The sequence below is a fragment of the Xenopus laevis genome, chromosome 1L, assembly GCF_017654675.1.
Source record: "Xenopus laevis strain J_2021 chromosome 1L, Xenopus_laevis_v10.1, whole genome shotgun sequence".
NCBI lineage: Eukaryota > Metazoa > Chordata > Amphibia > Anura > Pipidae > Xenopus > Xenopus laevis.
In genome coordinates this window covers 211,503,810-211,523,395 of record NC_054371.1, presented here as the reverse complement: position 1 = coordinate 211,523,395, position 19,586 = coordinate 211,503,810, and the positions used below count along the sequence as shown (strand labels likewise).

At 36.5% G+C, this 19,586-nt stretch overlaps 1 protein-coding gene across 2 annotated transcripts in view; it reads right to left on the bottom strand.

Moving 5' to 3' along the window:
• The window catches only part of hcn1.L (hyperpolarization activated cyclic nucleotide gated potassium channel 1 L homeolog), a 212,308-nt gene that overhangs the window by 66,863 nt on the left and 125,859 nt on the right, over positions 1–19,586 (bottom strand). For both annotated transcript variants that reach the window (XM_041569429.1, XM_041569440.1), the window contains exon 3: positions 18,294–18,455. In XM_041569429.1, coding sequence (XP_041425363.1) covers positions 18,294–18,455 — 162 coding nt within the window. The remainder of the gene's footprint in view (positions 1–18,293; positions 18,456–19,586) is intronic.

Here is a 19,586-nt window from a genome sequence, read left to right as displayed (position 1 = left end):
GCAGTGTAGGCATAAGGTCACAAGGGACAAACAATTTAAAGGGGATCTGTCAACTACAGAAAATCCTGCAAGCTGAAGTAAATATTTCATTTTTCACAGATGTTTGTGTTTTTTATTCATTTTTTTTCTTCCTTCATAAATTTGATCTTCTTGCACCTACAGTATCAGACTCCTGTTTTAAGCCCTGTGCAGACAGCATAGGTCAGTTATTGTCTCTGATTCAGGTCAAGGGGATATTTGTCTATAGGAAATTGCTCTGGTGATATTTGTGAATTTATTATTGCTAATTATTTTTTTAATTCTTTATTATTTTTTCAAGAGAAATAAAGGGGGTGTGCAGAATTAAGCACTACAACCTGTAGAGCAGTTGCTTACAAATTGTGTGGAAAACATTCAAACTGTAATACACAAATTTATACATTAAACAAGAATCATCGTTTCTTTTCGAATTATTTGTTTGAATTTTTATTGCTTAACACCTGTGTTTTCCTTTTCAGGATATAAATTAATTTGCAGCTGTTTAGAAGGTAGAAAATTGCACTTAGGATTGATGACTCCCATGGAGTTGGATATCGCACTTCTGATCTAATCAATAAGGCAGGTTTAAGGAGTTCTAATAAACTTGCTCCACTGCATGTTTATATACTATTATTTATTTAATACAATAAAGTTGCAGGAATTTCTAATAGAGTAATGTAAGTGTACTTCTTTATTCTATTGTCTGGGGGATGCTTAATATTTTGACACCTAAACATATCAAAGGAGCGCAGTGGTGTGGTTCAAGAGGGGGGTTTTGTTTTGCTTTAATAAACTATTAAGGACCATTATAGAATCTTGTAAGGTTTTAGCTGTTGGAGTTTTTCATTTGAAATTTTGAGGCATGTTTATTTCATTGCATTTATATAGTGCCCGTGCAATTTTTTCAGATATTATACATCATTCACAATTATCCCTGCCACAGTGGAGCTTGCAATAGAAGGACTCTATCACATTCAAACATAATGTATCAGGACCAAATAAACCTGCTTGTTTTGGGTGTGAGAGGAAACCCAAGCAGACATAGGGAGAACATACATACAACTCCTTGTAGATAAAGCCTCGGCTGGGATTGAACTAAGGACCCAAGTCAGTGGCGTAACTATAGAGGTCTGCTTCCTCTATAGCTAATAAATAAAACCCTCCTCCCCAGCCTGCGGCGAGGAAGGGGGATGCAACTTGGGTGGAAGTAGGTGTAGAGTGGCTGGAGTCGGGGCAGGAAATGGGAACTCACCATCAACTTTTTATATGGTTATTTATTGCAAACAAATGGACTTTTTTTATAGCTAGTTGATGTTTTTTTTTTTGGATTATTATAAGTTTTCACAAATAGAGGTCACTGTTTTATCTCCTATAAAAGCTGCATAGCAGCGTAATTGCACTATCACTGAGGAAGGGACAGGTGTTCCCGAAACGTTTGATTGTAACTGCTGTGTCTGGTAGCACCATGGAATAAATTGGGATCACCCCTATTGCAGCATACTAAGGTATTGGCGTTTTTTTGTAATTGGATTATAAGATATTTCACCTGACCATTTTTGGTCACAGGTTTTAATAGTTTTTGCCAAACAAATGCCAACAACATTTCAAACTTTCATAAATATGCCCATTATGGTACACTTTTTTTGTCCAAACTGGCAACCAATTCTTTTTAAAAACTGATGTTTGTTTTTTCTGGTCAGGGCTTAATTTTCAATAGTCTTCTTCACATCTCTCTTTTTGGGGTCACAGACTCCAAAAAGAACTAGACTTACCATAAAGTGGGCAAGGTTTCAGGCTCAAAGAGGCATAACTCTGTGTGTCGTCAGGGCGAACTGGGTGTGGATCAAATTATTTGTTTGTTTTTTCAATAAATCAGGATTATAATTAGCAAGTTATATTCTCTGTTATGCACTGGAGCTTGCCGACTGCATTCTTTGGTGTACTAGAAGACTTTCTAGTATACTTGTCTCTTATGCCTGGCACCTTATGCCTTTTTAGTATACTTTGTGCCCAACCACCCATCACATATATTTCTATCCACCTTTAAGCACAGACCAATTAAATTGAATTATAAGCAGGGATCAAGCCATCTACCTTTTCAGTGGCTATTTTTCCACTTTCCACTTCCATTTCCACTGTCTCTACTTATCTAGTCAAGATTTCTAGTCAAGCATTAATAATTTGTATTTTTCCTACTGAGAATCCAATTTTTGTACTTTACCATCTTAAAAATGTCCCTCCTTGTTTGGTGACTATGATATTGATGTTATTCTGCTGCATTATGTACCAAAGATATTTTGTCCTTGTCTAGGACCTTATAAAGACATTCCAGCTTCCAGCCTATCTTGGGGTTCCACTTCCAACACTTAGTAGATCTCTAACCTCTTAAAGAACTAGAACTACAACTCTTAAAATTACTTTGAGCTCCTTGGAACTGAGACATCTGTGGTGTGGTAATTGTCTCGTAACAGGGCTGCCCACGGTGACTTGTATAACATAGGTTGTTTTGTTGTTTTAACCCAATCTAAACTTTTCAGCCACACACACACATCAGATGTTTTCATGTCTATAAAGCCTATCAAGGAAGAAGAAAAAATCCTACTATTAGTTATATGAAAGGAATAAACATTGATGCCCCTAATAAAAAAAAAATTTCTGCTGAAAGAAAATCTGCAGTAGGTTTCTAATAAAAATTAGTTATGATGTGGCTGAGAAGGCTACTGATACACAAGTTATTTCATTACAACTGAGAGGCATTTATGACATATGCCAGAATACTTTATGGAACACATCATAGATTACCCAGAATAATTGTCCTGTCAAATATACAGGGCAAAGTACCAAAGACCATCATAATAAAATACAAATACATTAATTTTTGAGGCTCTGTGACTCCCACTGATTAATTATAGCCATGCAGTGTACAAACAAGCACTGATCTTGTTGCTACTGGTCTGTCCTTGAACACAGTGTCTTCCAAATATCATGGACTGAACTGTAATAACAAGGGGAACCTAGGTCTAAGCATTCCTTCTATTGTAGATTGGACTGATAGAATGATACACCTAGGAGTTTCTTTCATTTGCCATGACTTGGCTTGTATAATACAGCTAAGAGTGCCTTACATATATGAATTGTTTCCCATACATTGATTAGATCATAATTGAAGGATGTTTGCAGTAGTTGGATTGGAGCATAATTGAAGGATGTTTTCCATACATGGATTAGACCATAATTGAAGGATGAAACTGAAGAACGGAAGAGTGACTTCTATATATATATATTATGAATGGCATGATTCTTAACAGAAATATATAACAGAGCTATAACTATAACAGAAAGATCACATAATTCCATAAATCACATCATTCTGAAGTTAAAGGCCTTGAGCTGATGCCAAGGAGAGTGATATTTTAACTAATTAATAAGAAGCTTGCTTCCATATTAATTACTGTGATTTGGGAGCCGTGATTCAAATGAATTTCTCTTTCACAGGCTGGATTAATTCAGTTCAAATATGCATTTTAAAAATGGCAAAAACCCAATGTGATCTGAATGCAAATTACTCAAAAAAAAACAAAACTTTGGTACAGCACAGTACAACACTGGTTGGGAAATTCCAAAATGAAACATTTGATAGACAAATTTTCAAATTTACTTGAAAATGATGTGCCCACAAAGATGGCATAGCAAAAACGTATGCAAACACGTGTGGGTGCTTAACATTTAGATATTGTGCTCTGTTGGCAAATTATGTTCCATAACACCATGACAATATCCTGCAAGCAGCTGTCATTCAAAGTGGCAATGCTGATTTTCCTTGACTGAGAAAAAAATCAAGTAATTTAGCATGATTAGCTGTATTTCAATAAAGGCACAACATGACAACATAATTACTTCCAGTTGTATCCATTGTAACTATATTGCCAAAGATCCTTGAATCAAATGGTTTTTGTGTTGTGATAAAGCTTCCAGAGCACCACTCTTCTATTACCAATGTTCCACTACAGGGAAAAGAATTTCATTTGTCTGCGGGAAAACCCTTTTTATCCTGTTGTCTAGACTTTTTTTTTGCTTATGAGACAGATTAAGTTCTGTGTGCACCAGGGAGGCCCATTGATCAGGTTTGCACTTAAGTTCCCAATCTCCATGGAAACCAGAAGACTACCATGTCTGGCCTTGTCTGCAAAGTGACTGATTAGAACTGTAAGAGCTGTGAGAGCCAGAAGCAAAACATTTTGACAATGCATTAACACAGGTATAATGTTAAGCATTTCTCAAACACTTTGGATAACCATGTTAAACTGGACCAAAATTATATCCTTAAATGCTTAGTCCATGTTTTAATGAGACTTCTTCAGGAAGTGTAGGTAGGTCTATTACTGCTGTTATAAAGCCTGTCTGGCGCCTCCACCATGGCTCTGGGCAGTTCAGGGATCCCATGCATTGCTTCTGCATCATGCTGATATCATAATTTTTCTCTATCATTGCAATGTCATCATTGTTCTACAACAAAGTGGTGTCATGATGATGCCAAGATGATATTACTACATCACAGGGATACTAAATGATGTCCCCATGCCATATTTTGGTACCAAAGATTTTTCAAAATCCAGTTCACTTTTTTATTATGGTCAAGTCATAGGAATCAGTTTCTGCAAAAGTCAAGCTAGGCAGCAATCACCTAAGGCAGGGGTCCTCAACCATTTTTTTATCCATGAGCTACATTCAAATATAAAAGGAGTTGGGGAGCAACACAAACAAAAGGTTCCTGTGTCCACCAAATAAGGTCTGTGATTGGCTATTTGGTAGCCTCTATGAAGACTGGCAGCCTACAGGAGGCTGTGTTTGGCAGTACACCTGGTTTTCATTAAACCAAAACTTCCAGGCTCCAAGCCTGGAATTCTAAAATAAGCACATGCTTTGGGGTCATTTGGAGCAGCATCCAAGGGGTTGGTGAGCAACATGTTGGGGATCACTGACCTAAGGACTAGGATAAAGTTCAGGGTAGGCAGAAATTGTTAAAAAGTTGTAATTTACTAAAGACAGGCATAAGAGCCACTTTTTTGCCACTTAGCCCATTAAGTTTGGTCATGAACAGGAGTAAAATAAGTACATGGCTCATGAGCACCTTGCCTCTCATGGCACAAGGAAGGGGTGAATAATGATATTGATAAGCAAGGAACAAAGAGTTACTCAAACACATTTTAAGAACAAATTTGTTGTCTAGTCTCAGTCTCTAGACATGGTGCAACATCATACATATGTTTGAAGGCTTTCAGAAGGGGTTGCACTCCATTAGCATCTGAAATCCAAAGTCGTCTTCCAGACTGCAGCTCTTTCCCTAATTATAAAACAAGTCAGTCAACTGAATTCAGAAGAAGATTAATGTCACCCCTATAATAAGTTTCAGTCATTCACAGCACAACTGCTATACTGTATTTTGCAAATCTGATGTGACTGAGGCAGGTAGCACAATCGCATGAGGGCATGTATACTGAGCGAAGACAATATTTTATTATCTATGAGCATATAATCACCCGTCTTGGTTGCATAGATGTAGCTTCAGGATGCAAAGCTGAACTGCTGTTCTAATAGAAACCAGTAGCACCTCTGACATACAGTAGGTCTATAAACCTGTAAAGGGAACAGATGCTCATGACCCAATCTTACTGTAGTTCTCTTCCAAAAACAGAGTCTATTTTGGACCCCTGTGTAAACTGTTTGGGGAGTTCCTATCGCTGTCATATTCATCCTCTAATAGCAAGGCCTGCTTTTTATTATATGCTCATATTATTTTTATTCTCCCCCTTCCCTCTATTTAAATTCAGAAATGCCACCTGGAAGCACCTGCTTTATTTCTCATTTAATTGAATGTCTCCTGCATTTTGCTAGCTGCCTGTAACTCAGACAAATAAATTGTATTCCTCAAAAGATACAGTAAAGTCAATAAATTGTGGGCTGTGGGATGACTTGTTTTCTTTCACTCTCCACTGATCATGACTCATTTGCTCAAATCAAAGAACGTCCTTAGCTGCCCCACTGCTCCTGCCTTTGCCAGCTGCAGATAAAACATATACGATTTTTAAGATGTGTTTTTCCTTGGGCTCTGCATCTCATTTTAGACAATTAAATGATTTTCTGAACAAATAACTTGATTAAACAACACATTTAATAGGCAGAATGCACTTCAAATTCAAAATGAAATGACTATAGAAGAGGAAATGCACCATATCTATAGTTTCACTGGTTTGCGCTTCATTATCACTACACTCTAAACTCTCATGACCATGTCTTAATATGACCTCTATGCATATTTTTATTCTCCTCACACAACAGTGTACATTATTGGATGGTAGAAAAAAGTTTACTTTTCCATTCGGATTTCTATTTTTTCATGAATTTTATTTTTTCTCTTAAAATTCATGTTTTTTTTATTTCCCTTAAACTCTACACATTTGAGATTTAGCAAGTGTAAAAACCATGAAAAATTCTAATACAAATACAGTAAAAGTAGTTGAGGTCCTTTAGTAGTAATTTTTTAAACTTTTAGAGGTTTTTTGAATATTTTAGAGCATCAGCGTTTTTTTGCCAGTTGTTCTATTTATATTTGGATCTTTTAATAACTTTCATGGCATTTTTGGTTTTATAGAAAATGAGTTTAATCGTAATATCAAAAAGCTCTACCACTATAACTCGACCTTTTATAAATGGGCTGCTAAGACACATCTATCATCCTTTCAATAAAATAGTAACCTTTTCTTTAATTCTATCAAAATATTGTTTTTGTCCTCAATGCATTTTATTACCCTAATCATTTTGGGCCTCTGGGGCACATTTACTAAAATGTGAATTTTCTCTTCATCTAACTTCATCAAAGTTCACCTCAATTCGCCAAGAGCATTTTCACAACACATCTCATATTTACTAAAAATCGTAAGTACACCTTTTCAAGAGAAATGTGGTCAATTTTCTCTTGACATAAATTCTCAGTGAAAATTCGCCAGTATATTTTCCCCATACAGTTGTAGTGGGTAAAACTCTCTAGAGAATTTTTTCGCCATGGAGAAAACTAGCATGGAAAGAGTGATGTTGATTATGAGATGAAAAAAGGTTTATGAGATTATGAGAAAAGCGGCTGCTCTTTATAATTGTATTACACCAACCTGAACCTGGAGAAATTTCTCTTTGAAAAAATATGCTCTTGTGCGCTTAGTGAATTTGAGCATTTATCACTAGAGAGAAAGTTCAACTGGAGAAGAGAGGTGAATTTACTCCAATGCAAAGAGAATTTTCACCCATGCGAAGTTAATTGTCCAAGACTTGAGGTATTCTCCTTTTAGTAAATTGGCGACGTTGAGGGGAATCTTCATTTTTAGTGAAACTACTCCAAATGTTCACTTTCACCCTTTAGTAAATATGCCCCTCTGTCTCGTGTAAGAACAAAATTGGCCATATACTGGCAGAGTTAAGCTGACGATACTGTTCCTTAGGACAGAGTTGGTGGCTTATCTGCCAGATGATTGCGAGAATCCGCTTCCCTGCTGCTTCTCTGCTCCAGCTCTGCCTGCACCCGGAAGCATTGCACCCGGGTGCAGGCATATACTGGCAGAGTTAAGCTGTTAGGCTAGGGCCAGACATACTTATGATTGAGGATTCAATCATAGGAATAGTGCAAAATCCTTTGACTTCGATATTCGAAGTCGAAGGATTTTACTTCGACGGTCGAATATCGAGGGTTAATTAACCCTCGATATTCAAACCTAGGTAAATGTGCCCCTAAGCATGCGACTACTCCTATAATTTCAAAATCTTCAGCCATCTTACTCCCCCTCCTCCAAGAACCACTCTGCCCTATCCCCCCATTGTGTATCAACTGTGCTTCAAATGACTGTGTTATCTTCAAACAGATTGATCCTAGTGATATCACTACTGATAAGACTAATGACTATATTAAAAAGAACAGGACCAAGCAGTGAGGAATACATCTTTCCCTTGAGCTTACAAAATTAATTCTGTTTTAACAGATAGAATGACATCCATTCATTTGTGTCAAGTCCTAAACTATGCAGTTTCTAAATCAGTTTAATGCGTTGGTGTCAAATGCCTTGCCACCATCATGTATTCTGTACAAATAATTATATCTGTACATATAATTATATTATATTTTGTTTACTGAACAGGGAAGAATATATGTACTAAAACACCTTCAATTAAGAATGACTGTATATATACAGGTATGGGACCTGTTGTTTTCTGGATAACGGATCTTTCTGTAGTTTGGATCTTCATACCTTAAGTCTTCTAGAAAATCATCTAAACATTATCAGTTAGTACAGGTATGGGACCTGTTATCCAGAATGCTCGGGAACTGGGGCTTTCTGGATAACTGATCTTTCCATAATTTGTATCTTCATACCTTGAGTCTACTAGAAAATCATGTAAAAATTAAATAATCCCAATAGGCTGGTTTTGCTTCCAATAAGGATTCATCTTAGTTGGGATCAAGTACAAGGTACTGTTTTATTATTACAGAGAAAAAGGAAATCGTTTGAAGAATTTGGATTATTTGGATAAAATAGAGTTGGTGGGAGATGGCCTTTCTGTAAATCGAAGCTTTCTGGATAATGGATTTCCTTCTGGATAATTATACCAAGTAAAGCTCCCCATAGACGCGACGATTCTTCTTGCTGAACGACCGATTTTAGGGAAGCCCGACCAATTATCGTGTGGTTAGTGGTATTCGAACGATCGTACATCTTACGATTTTTCGGCCGACATCTGTCGGGAAATTGATCGGCCAGGTCAAAAAATCATAGTCGGTCCCAGTGCAATCTCTCTATGTTTGCAGGGCCAAGCAGGCAGCTCCCCTTTGTTTTCCTGGTAAATTGGTCTTTTTAGTTGATGGTAAATTCGTACGATCGTACGATCGTTCCGAGAAGATCGTGGTCTCACGATCAGGATCTGATCTTTTAAAAATCTCAACATCTATGGCCAGCTTTAGAGACAGTCAGAGGGTATGTCAAGGCTACAAAGCCAATCAGAGGATGAAAAGATAATTCATGAAAAAAAACTAAAGTTGCCTAAATAATCAGGCCTAAAACCTAACGCAAGTTAGGAAGCTCAAGCAAAGTTCAATAATGAGTACTCAACCCAAAAGGCCCAAACAATCATAAATAGGGCCCATAGTTTATCAATCAATAATGGTGATCATTTTTTTTGAAATTTTTTGAAATTTCTGAATCAGCAACAAATCTTAATATATAAAACGATGACGGTCATGTAGCTATGGTCTTTCATTAATCCAACTAGCGTGTATCAAAGAAAATACTGAATGAAGAACAGAATGGAGCTCTACTGAAAACAACTGCTGCTGAACCATGACCGAATTCAATTGGTTTAGTCTCAATTAACAGAACTACCTGTAAGTTGTAAGAAAAATTTCTGAAACGTTTTAATCAATATTTCCAATAATTTTAAAAAGTAGGTTTTCCAGTAATTACCACCAATAAGCCGTTTGAATCCCTTACCCTTAATTCCTCCTTGGCAGAGAATTCCATCTTTTTATTGCTCTCGGTCTGGTGAACATCTTTTTTAATTTACGTTGAAGATTGGATCTCCTTCACCACTGAAAGTAAAGGAGACCTAAAGTTCTTTGAAGCAAAAAGTCTGACTATTTTAAACGCCGAGAAGCGGCTGAGAAGCAGAGAGTAAAAATCTGCATTAAAAACTGTCCAACTTACACCGAATTTAAGTGGTGCAATATCTTTGCCATCTTCATCTTTATAAACAAAAGCAGTAGAACAAAAGAGGAACCTTGCATCGTTTTTCATATCCTGCATCTTTATAAATATTAAATAATTTTTACACCGGATTTTGTATTTTTTTTCTTTTTGATTTCCACCTCTCAAACTCTGTCATCAAGTTACTGTATGTCATTTAAAATGTACCTGTGTATGCGGCACAGTGTTTATACACCCCTCCCACACACACATATATTATTTGTCTCTATTATATAAGATTTTTCCCATTTCCTTTTTACTAAACTATCAAACCAAAAAGCACAATACGAGCGTAATGGAAGAAAATTATCATGAGTTTCAACTGAGTAGAAATGTAAAATTCAGAGTGACCTACTTTCCTATCTGAGCAATTAAGCTTTCAAAGGCTACAATTTACTTTGCCTGAAAAGTTTTACGATAATTTGTTCACATATACATATATTTTTTTATGTATTATATCCGATGTATTTTTTTTTTTACCTTAATTTGTTATTGGCAACACCTTGTTGGTCTTATTCGCTAATTAGCGGCACCAAGGCTTAAACTGAATGTGGCAGTGACGTCAATGGATGTCTGTGTGATAAATAACATAATATGTCTCTATATCTACTCGCAGCAGGCAGTTTTCTTCTTTAGCCAAAATTTTAATTGTTAACCTAGATGTTATCATTACAGAATTGGATTCCAAAAGATTATCCCTTTCATTAAACTCATAGATAACAAATAATTGGTAAAGGACGTTTAGCTATTACTTCATATCCCACTTCCCTGATACATTGTGATGATATCCCAACTTATCTAAACGTTTTTACTTTTGGAATTGACAAAGGGCGACATGATGAGACCATTTTCCACAGGTCTTTTCTATGTGTATTTGATTGCCTCTCACCCGCCTAAAAGTATTTTTATTATTTTTTATGTTGTTATTCTTAATATAAATAACAAATAATAAATAAAAAGCATGGACCTAACTTTGTTGGCCAGAGATTCGGCTGTTGATTGAATGAAACAAAGATTGATAGAGTGATGGACAGAGCCATGTGTAGAGGTCTAAAGACTGTAGGGGTCAAATGCTATACAATTTGTCATGTTTTTAAAGGCTTGCTCAACTGGTTTGCTCTTTAAATAATATTGTCTATTCTGTCCACCGTACATATGATATTATAGGGGTGTAAATTAAATAAAATGTTCCCATTGAAATGAAACGGCCGTTTTATTATCATTCCGATTTCTTTCTTTTTTTCACAAATCATATTTTTTTCTTTAAAAATGTGTGTTTTTTTATTTCTCTAAGGGGGTTATTTTACTAAAACTAATTTTTTTCTCATATTCTACCAGAAACAAACTCGACCTAACTCCCATCCATGAATTTGGCTAATTTGCTTATAAATCAACTCAAAAAAAATCGGACAAAAAAAGAAAACTCAAAAAATGTTTATGGGCTTAAAAACCTCAAATTTAAAGAGTTTTCAAGTGAAAACCAGCATTAAACACCCTAAAACACCCAAAAATCGTTAAAGGCAAAAAACATCTTCATATGATTAAAGGGACCTCTGCCATTGACTTTTATATGAATTAGACAGGTTTTAGCTTGAGTATTTTCAGATTCTGAATTTTTGCTGCTTCGGGGCATAATAAATCTCTAAAAATTTTAGTTTTTTTCTCTAAAAATTTTAGTTTTTTAGTGAAAAAAACATGAATTTTTCGAGAAAAAAAACCTGGACCTTTTTAACATTCTAAAATTTGAGATTTATCAAGTGTGAAAAACTCTAATTCAAAACTGCACCATAAAAGCAGTTGAGGTTCCATAGAAGTCAATGGGACCTTTTTTAACCATTCAGGCTTTTTGAGGTTTTTGGATTTTGTAGTAATGGTCTATTCATATTTTTTTTTTTAGCGTTCTGTGTTTTCTTCCATTTGTACTTTTTATATTCAGATCTTTAATGATTTTCATGACATTCGTGGTTTTAGAGAAAATTAGTTTAATTGTGGTTTCAAAAAGCTCTAATACAACAAAAATTTGACCATTTATAAATTGGCCTCTAAGGGGGTTATTTATCAAAGGTCGAGTTTTTGAGGTTTTTTCTACTGCGAATAAACTCACTGCTCCAATGTTTGCTTATTTATGAAAAAACCCAAATGTAAAAAACTCAATTGAATCAGGGGGGAACTTGAATATATCAATTGAACAAGTTATCAGTGAAAAAAACTTGAATACCTTGAACTGATCGAGTTTTCAAGCACAAACCACCAAATTCATGCAGGCTAAAACATTTTCAAATGGTTCAAGGGACCTCTGCCATTGACTTCTACATGACGTTGACAGGTTTTAGCTGCAGTGTTTTTGGTTTCTGGCTTTTTGCAGCTTCGGGCATAACAAATCTTGAAATATTCTTTTTTTTTATCCTGAAAAATTAGAGTTTTTACTGAAACTACTCTTGAAAGACTCAAATTTTTCAGGAAAACACAACATGACCTTTGATAAATAACCCCCTAAGTGGCTTGACCGGTGAGACCTGAAGTATTCTACCAGTGGTTTAAATATATGTTGGGGTGCCCTATGCCCAGTTGATATAATGGGAGGGATTGTCATGGAATTTCAAATACCAGAGACCACTTGTCAGAACCCTGAACAAAGAAATCACAACATTTTATAGACTTGGGAACATATGACATGAGAACATACGCACACAGAAATGAAAGTGAGTTACTGGTGTGAGAGCATAGAGATATCACTCCACAGCACAACACAAAGAATTGCATTTAGAGTCAAAAAGGTGGTTCTGCCTCAAGGACAGGGTTCTAGTAACCAAGGATAGATTAAGAGCAGAATTAATCCAAGTCAGGGGGCTCCCAGGGGAATCTGCATACACAGAATTTTATTCTCTCTCAAGTATTGTCATATACAGCTATTGGACCTGTTATCCAGAATGCTCGGGACCTGGGGTTTTCCAGATAAGGGATCTTTCCATAATTTGAATCTTCATACCTTAAGTCTACTAGAAAATCATGTAAACATTAAATAAACCCAATAGGCTAGTTTTGCTTCCAAAAAGGATTAATTATATCTTAGTTGGGATAAAGTACAAGGTACTGTTTCATTAATACAGAGAAAAAAAGGAAATTATTTGGATAAAATGCAGTCTATGGGAGATTACTTTACCATAATTTGGAGCTTTCTGGATAACGGGTTTCTAAATAATGGATCCCATACCTGTACTATGCTCTTGTTTTGCTACCTGAGTTGCGTGTGGGAGTTTTGAGGGTCTAGACTCTAGAGGCTGCAGGAGGCCAGCGATGAAAGGAGCATCTAAGTGAGTAAAGGCAATGCAGAGCGCAGCTGTAGAAAATGTAGTGGAATTAGTATGCCCAAGGAAGTAATCCTTACTGTAGAGACCATATAGGAAGAAGTTGCATGTTCAAAAAGCAATTTATTAATGTTCAGGAACCACTGATGGCCAACCTTCTGAGGGCCCAACTCAAGTAATAAGAAATGCTTGCTCTGCTGTGAGTTGCCCCTCACCATGCTGAGCTGAGTGACAGTGATCAGCAGATGGCCACCAAAAAATATTAGTATAGAAGTCTCTTAAAAGACTGGCAAAAGCAATAACTTCTGGCATAAATATACATCATGACAGCATCAATACAGAAGACTTAACGGTTCATTGGTATAAGCAAACAACAAAATATTACTAAAGTTACTATCACAGCTCAGTGATAAGCAGATGAAGAGGGGAATGGTTATAGAGTCAAAATACCAGCAGCATCAGTCAGTTGTGATGATGCAAAAAATAGTAATTTATTTCGCCCAAAAACACATACCAAATGGGCAACTTATCAGGCCCCCAGGACCCTTTATTTAACATTTGCATCATCACAACTGACTTGGTGTGCTGCTGGTATTTTAACTTGATACATTTATAACCCCGTGGCAGGCGTGGATCTTCCAGTTCAGCACCAGACACCATTGCTTGGATGTCAACTTCTGAGAGTTTGAGCTCTCCATTCCTGGGGACTGGTTATAGAAACACAGCAATGTGGTCACTACTAGTGCTTGGTGCTTGAATGCTTGGTAGAACTGAAGGACACTTCCATACCAAGGCAGGCACCTTCCTTGTCCCCGCTGGGCATATGATTATTCAAAATATGACCTCATTTATCAACAGTGACAGGGGCCATTTATTGTAATAACTGATGCTCAGCAGAATAAGATCCTTTCCTAGTTTTCAAAGACACAATAAGCGGAGGAAAAAGCCAGAGTAGCAGCTAGGTCCCTAGGCTCCCCCTTGTGTTCAGAGCTTGTGCAGAGACTTCGGTCTAGACAATTGTCTCTACTTCCTTAGCTTGCCATTGGTGTCCTATATTAAATCTGGGGCATGTCCACTGATATTTCCCCCTTTGCTGTATTTTCTAGCCAGCCATCCAGTAATGTTTTGTCTGGTCCCTTATGAAATGACTTAGAGGCCATTCTTTCAGCTTTCCATTAATGATAAACTTGATGACAGAAAACTGTCAAAATTTTTTTTCACTTTTAAGTCCACAAATCTTCACATACAGTATTTCAATGTACTGACCTCTGTATTGTGTTCTAAGACCTGAATGAACAACCTCAAATGAAGTTCACAAAATCAATCTGAGGGACACCAACTACGTAACCTAAAATTGCTATTGACATTACTAGAAGAAAATCTTAATTATTTAACTGGGCACATAATTTGCTAAGTTGAGCAAACCTGATGAATTAACATGGGACATATATATATATATATATATATATATATATATATATATATATATATATATATATATATATATATATATATATATATATATATATTTCTCAAAGTGTATATATATATATATATATATATATATATATATATATATATATATATATATATATTTCTCAAAGTGTATATATATATATATATATATATATATATCCGATGAGTATCCTCACTCTAAGGTTAGGATATGTATTTGGGGTGCACGGTTAGAATGTAACTTCACCTTCATTGGACTTTGATACAATAAAAATAAAGAGGTGACTTTTTTTATATGGGTGTGCTGGTTTTCTGATATTCGTGGAGATATATATATATATATATATAATACAGTATATATATTTATATAGTTCACCCATGTACCCAAGTGCTGGGACAATAGAACACATTAGAAACAACTGAACACAATTCCACATCAAGCTTTTGTTGAATACAGACTTTTAAAAATGTAAAATGTTGACTCATTAGGCACATTTATTATTCAGATGCAAATGTATATAAATGCTATAGCAACAAATCAGCAATGGGCAATCTTCAGCCTATTTTTAATAATAAACTAGTTGGTTGCTGGGCATTATTCCACTTGGGAATGTCTATACCTAAGAAAATAATTCAAATAAATGCATACATTCCTTACATTATATTAAATGAATATAAACGTATAGACCATATTATCCAGAATGCTCAGGATCTCTGGTTTTTCATGATAGTGGTTCTTTCAGTAGTTTGGATCTTCATACCTTACGTCTACTAGAAAATTATGTAAACATGAAATAAACCCAATAGGCTGGTTGTGCCTCCAATAAGGATTCATTATATTTTAGTTTAGATCAAGTACAATATACTGGGTTTTTTTATTAATAGAAAAAGGAAATAATTTCTATAAATTTAGATTTGAATAAAATGGAGTCTATGGGGCAAATAACCACCAAAAATTTGCCAGCGACTGCTTCACTAACAGTGCAACACTTCGCCAGGCAGAGATTTGCCAGGACAACACTAATTCACTAAAATCCGAAGTTGCATCCAGGGCACCGAAGCTGGTGAAGTTGCGCTAGCATTACTGCACCAAGCGAAGCAAAGTTGCGATACCGTTCCCTAATTTGCATATGGTTCAGTGGACATATATGTTGCAGCAAATACATTCCACTACACAAGTCCGGGAAACCTTACATAGTTACATAGTTACATAGTTAAATTGGGTTGAAAAAAGACAAAGTCCATCAAGTTCAACCCCTCCAAATGAAAACCCAGCATCCATACACACACCCCTCCCTACTTTTAATTAAAATTCTATATACCCATACCTATATTAACTATAGAGTTTAGTATCACAATAGCCTTTAATATTATGTCTGTCCAAAAAATCATCCAAGCCATTCTTAAAGGCATTAACTGAATCAGCCATCACAACATCACCCGGCAGTGCATTCCACAACCTCACTGTCCTGACTGTGAAGAACCCTCTACGTTGCTTCAAATGAAAGTTCTTTTCTTCTAGTCTAAAGGGGTGGCCTCTGGTACGGTGATCCACTTTATGGGTAAAAAGGTCCCCTGCCATTTGTCTATAATGTCCTCTAATGTACTTGTAAAGTGTAATCATGTCCCCTCGCAAGCGCCTTTTTTCCAGAGAAAACAACCCCAACCTTGACAGTCTACCCTCATAATTTAAGTCTTCCGTCCCTCTAACCAATTTAGTTGCACTTAGTCTCTGCACTCTCTCCAGCTCATTTATATCCCTCTTAAGGACTGGAGTCCAAAACTGAACTGCATACTCCAGATGAGGCCTTACCAGGGACCTATAAAGAGGCATAATTATGTTTTCATCCCTTGAGTTAATGCCCTTTTTTATGCAAGACAGAACTTTATTTGCTTTAGTAGCCACAGAATGACACTGCCCAGAATTAGACAACGTGTTATCTACAAAGACCCCTAGATCCTTTTCATTTAAGGAAACTCCCAACACATTGCCATTTAGTGTATAACTTGCATTAATAAAATAAAGTTGTTATATTGCCCTACACATGAGCCCAGTGTATAGTTTATGTGTCATATGTTTGGAAATGTAGGGGGGAAGCGGGTTACCCCCCAAACAAATTATGCTCTTTGCAGCCTATCACCCTGAAAAATGGAAAAGACGTACTACTAGAGTCTATCTCCTTCGCTAGCGAAGTTACACCATTTTCACCCATGTTAGTCACTTCGCCCTTTAGTAAATTTGCCCTATTAGGAGATTGCCTTCCTGTATTTCAGAGCTTTCTGGATAATGGGTTTCCAGATAATGGATCCCATACCTGTACTCATTATCCATTAATTAATCCATTATCCATCCATCCATTAACCCCTTAGCGAACCTGCAAGACTTATGGGCTTGTTGGTTCTTTAGATCAACTGTGCTTAATACTGTCCATTGAAGGGTTTATCCCAAATAACTATATCAAATTATCTTCTAATTGTGCTTAGCTCAAACCTCATTGTTTTACAGAAGAGACCAAGATCAACACAAAGAGAACATATGGCGGTTTCAGAATATGCACAGAATATCTCCTTACTCTTATGTTTTTAACATTTTTAATCCAAACTACATATAGCATTATATAATGAGACCAAATTAACTCCATGGAAGAAACAAGGTCCCTTTGCTCACCCCCATTCCTGTTTTTGCGGTAAAACTGTAATTTTGACAAACGGCATGCAGGTCCTAAAAATGTATTATAGCAGCATAGTTCTGCTCCTCTGCTTCCTCTACTTAATATATGCTTGAATCACATATAGCATTATGTTTTTTTTTCCTTTGCTGCCCTTCTAACTATTGTGAGAACTGAACTCAATAGAGTAAGTGCCCACCTTTGGCACAAAACGCGTTAGGTATGACTATGTCCTGATAAAGATTTTCTACTTTTTTAAATCATCTGGGCTCCTTTCTCAACTAACAGTAAGTCTATCCCGCCTTTGTTTTTGTTTTGTTTAACTGAAACTCAATAACCCCAGAAATTTGGAATACATATCAGCATAAAAGGCAATCTCTGGTTGGGTACAGCAATGGCAGTAAATAACCAACAAACATGTTTTTGGTAAAAGAGAATAATCTAGTCATTTTTGGTAAACCACATTATTTATATAATGAAACGAGTAATTTAGCTCTCTATGTATTGTAGAATACATGCAACTGATCACAGTCATTTCATATGATATGTAGATATTAGGGATGAACCGAATCCACTATTTTGGATTCGGCCGAACCCCTGAATCCTTCAAGAAACATTCGGCCAAATACCGAACCGAATCCTAATTTGCATATGCAAATTAGGGGTGAGAAGGGGAAAACATTTTTTATTCCCTTGTTTTGTGACAAAAAGTCATGCGATTTACCTCCCCATACCCAATTTGCATATGAAAATTAGGATTTGGTTTGGCCAGGCAGAAGGATTCAGCTGAAACCGAATCCTGCTAAAAAGGCTGAATCCTGGCAGAATCCTGAACCGAATCTCGAACCGAATCCTGGATTCGGTGCATCCCTAGTAGAGGCCCCAATATAACAGAGAAAAATAACAGAAATTAAGGATGATCAAGCAGTAGTTGCACTGTTATATAGGTTTTTCTTTCTTGAGGTCCTCCGATGCTAAGGTGGTAGGTGACAAGGGCAAATGTCCTTTCTGCTCTACCCTAAAACTCGTCATAAATGCAGAGAAACAAGACACATACTTACCACCATGTTATTTAATGACACCCAGCAATCTGGTGGGAATTCCTGAAGTAATGGTACCAAAAACTGAAGGCAACCGTCCCAGTGACAAAGCAGCAGCATCATCCCAATGAGATTGAAGATTCTCACCACAGCACTAGCCAAGTCATAAGTCATATGGAAAATCTGTTCAGAAAAGAAAAAGATCACTGTCAGTTGCCAGTTTAGCTCATTGCAACAGGTGAACGGACATCAAAATAATACATATGCAACCGGAACTAAAAATTTTGTGTCAGTGATATACCTGATACCAGTATACTTTTTTTTTACTACTTTTGAAAAAATAGACTTCAAATATAATGAATTGAGAAAAGAACACTTGAAAAGAAACTATCTAAAACCAACTTAGTGGGCGGACCGGACATTTCTGTTCTTATTGTTGCTCTACAACAAAAGTCATTGGAGACCACTTTCCTAGCTACCAACCCAAAAATGGCACCTGGGTTGCTTGTTAGATAGACAACCATGATATTGCTGAGGTTAGCCTTGGGATAAGTATTCTTTAAAATGACTTTCCCACTTGATAAAAAAAATGGATAGGCATGGTCCGTGCCACTATCACTTGCAACAAACGTACATTGGAGAGCGCTTTATGCTGGGCTTGATTTGCCATTAAAGGTGCCATAGGCCAATTTGTTATGTTCCCCACGTTATTGTGCTACTGTGCTGAACCATGCTTCTAATCCTAACCTACCGTATATTGCATTTTATTCTAAGGTTGTGTTCCCCTCCAATACCCTCCAGGTATTTGTAACATTTTTACAAATTACATCACCAATTTAAATCAGCACACACATCCATATATCTATAATGTACAACAAACCAAAACATCTCCCGCTCTCCTCATTTTACAGCATGTCCTTCAAAATGGTTTGATGAGAATCGCAGCTTTAGCTGTCTGATGCCTTGAGGGATGCTTATGTCACCCTCTTCTACTATTGTTAAATGAGCCCTAGAATGTTTTTGTTACTCACATGTAATAATGGGTCGAATCTGTCGCATTACCGTGAAATTCACGTAATGGTGAAAAATTGGCAAAACGTATTGCAGTCAAAATAATTTTGGCGCGCATCAATTTTGGCACAGGCGTCAATTCTTTCCACAGAATAAAGACTCATGGGAAAAGGTAGAGGTGCAAAAGCACTAAGGGACACAAGAGTATGCAGAAAGCTCTGGGTCTGGCACTGAAGGAGGTGCAGGGTATCGAGTCAGTGGATACAGGTCACTACTGTCCTTAACACCTTGGTGCTTTCTGCC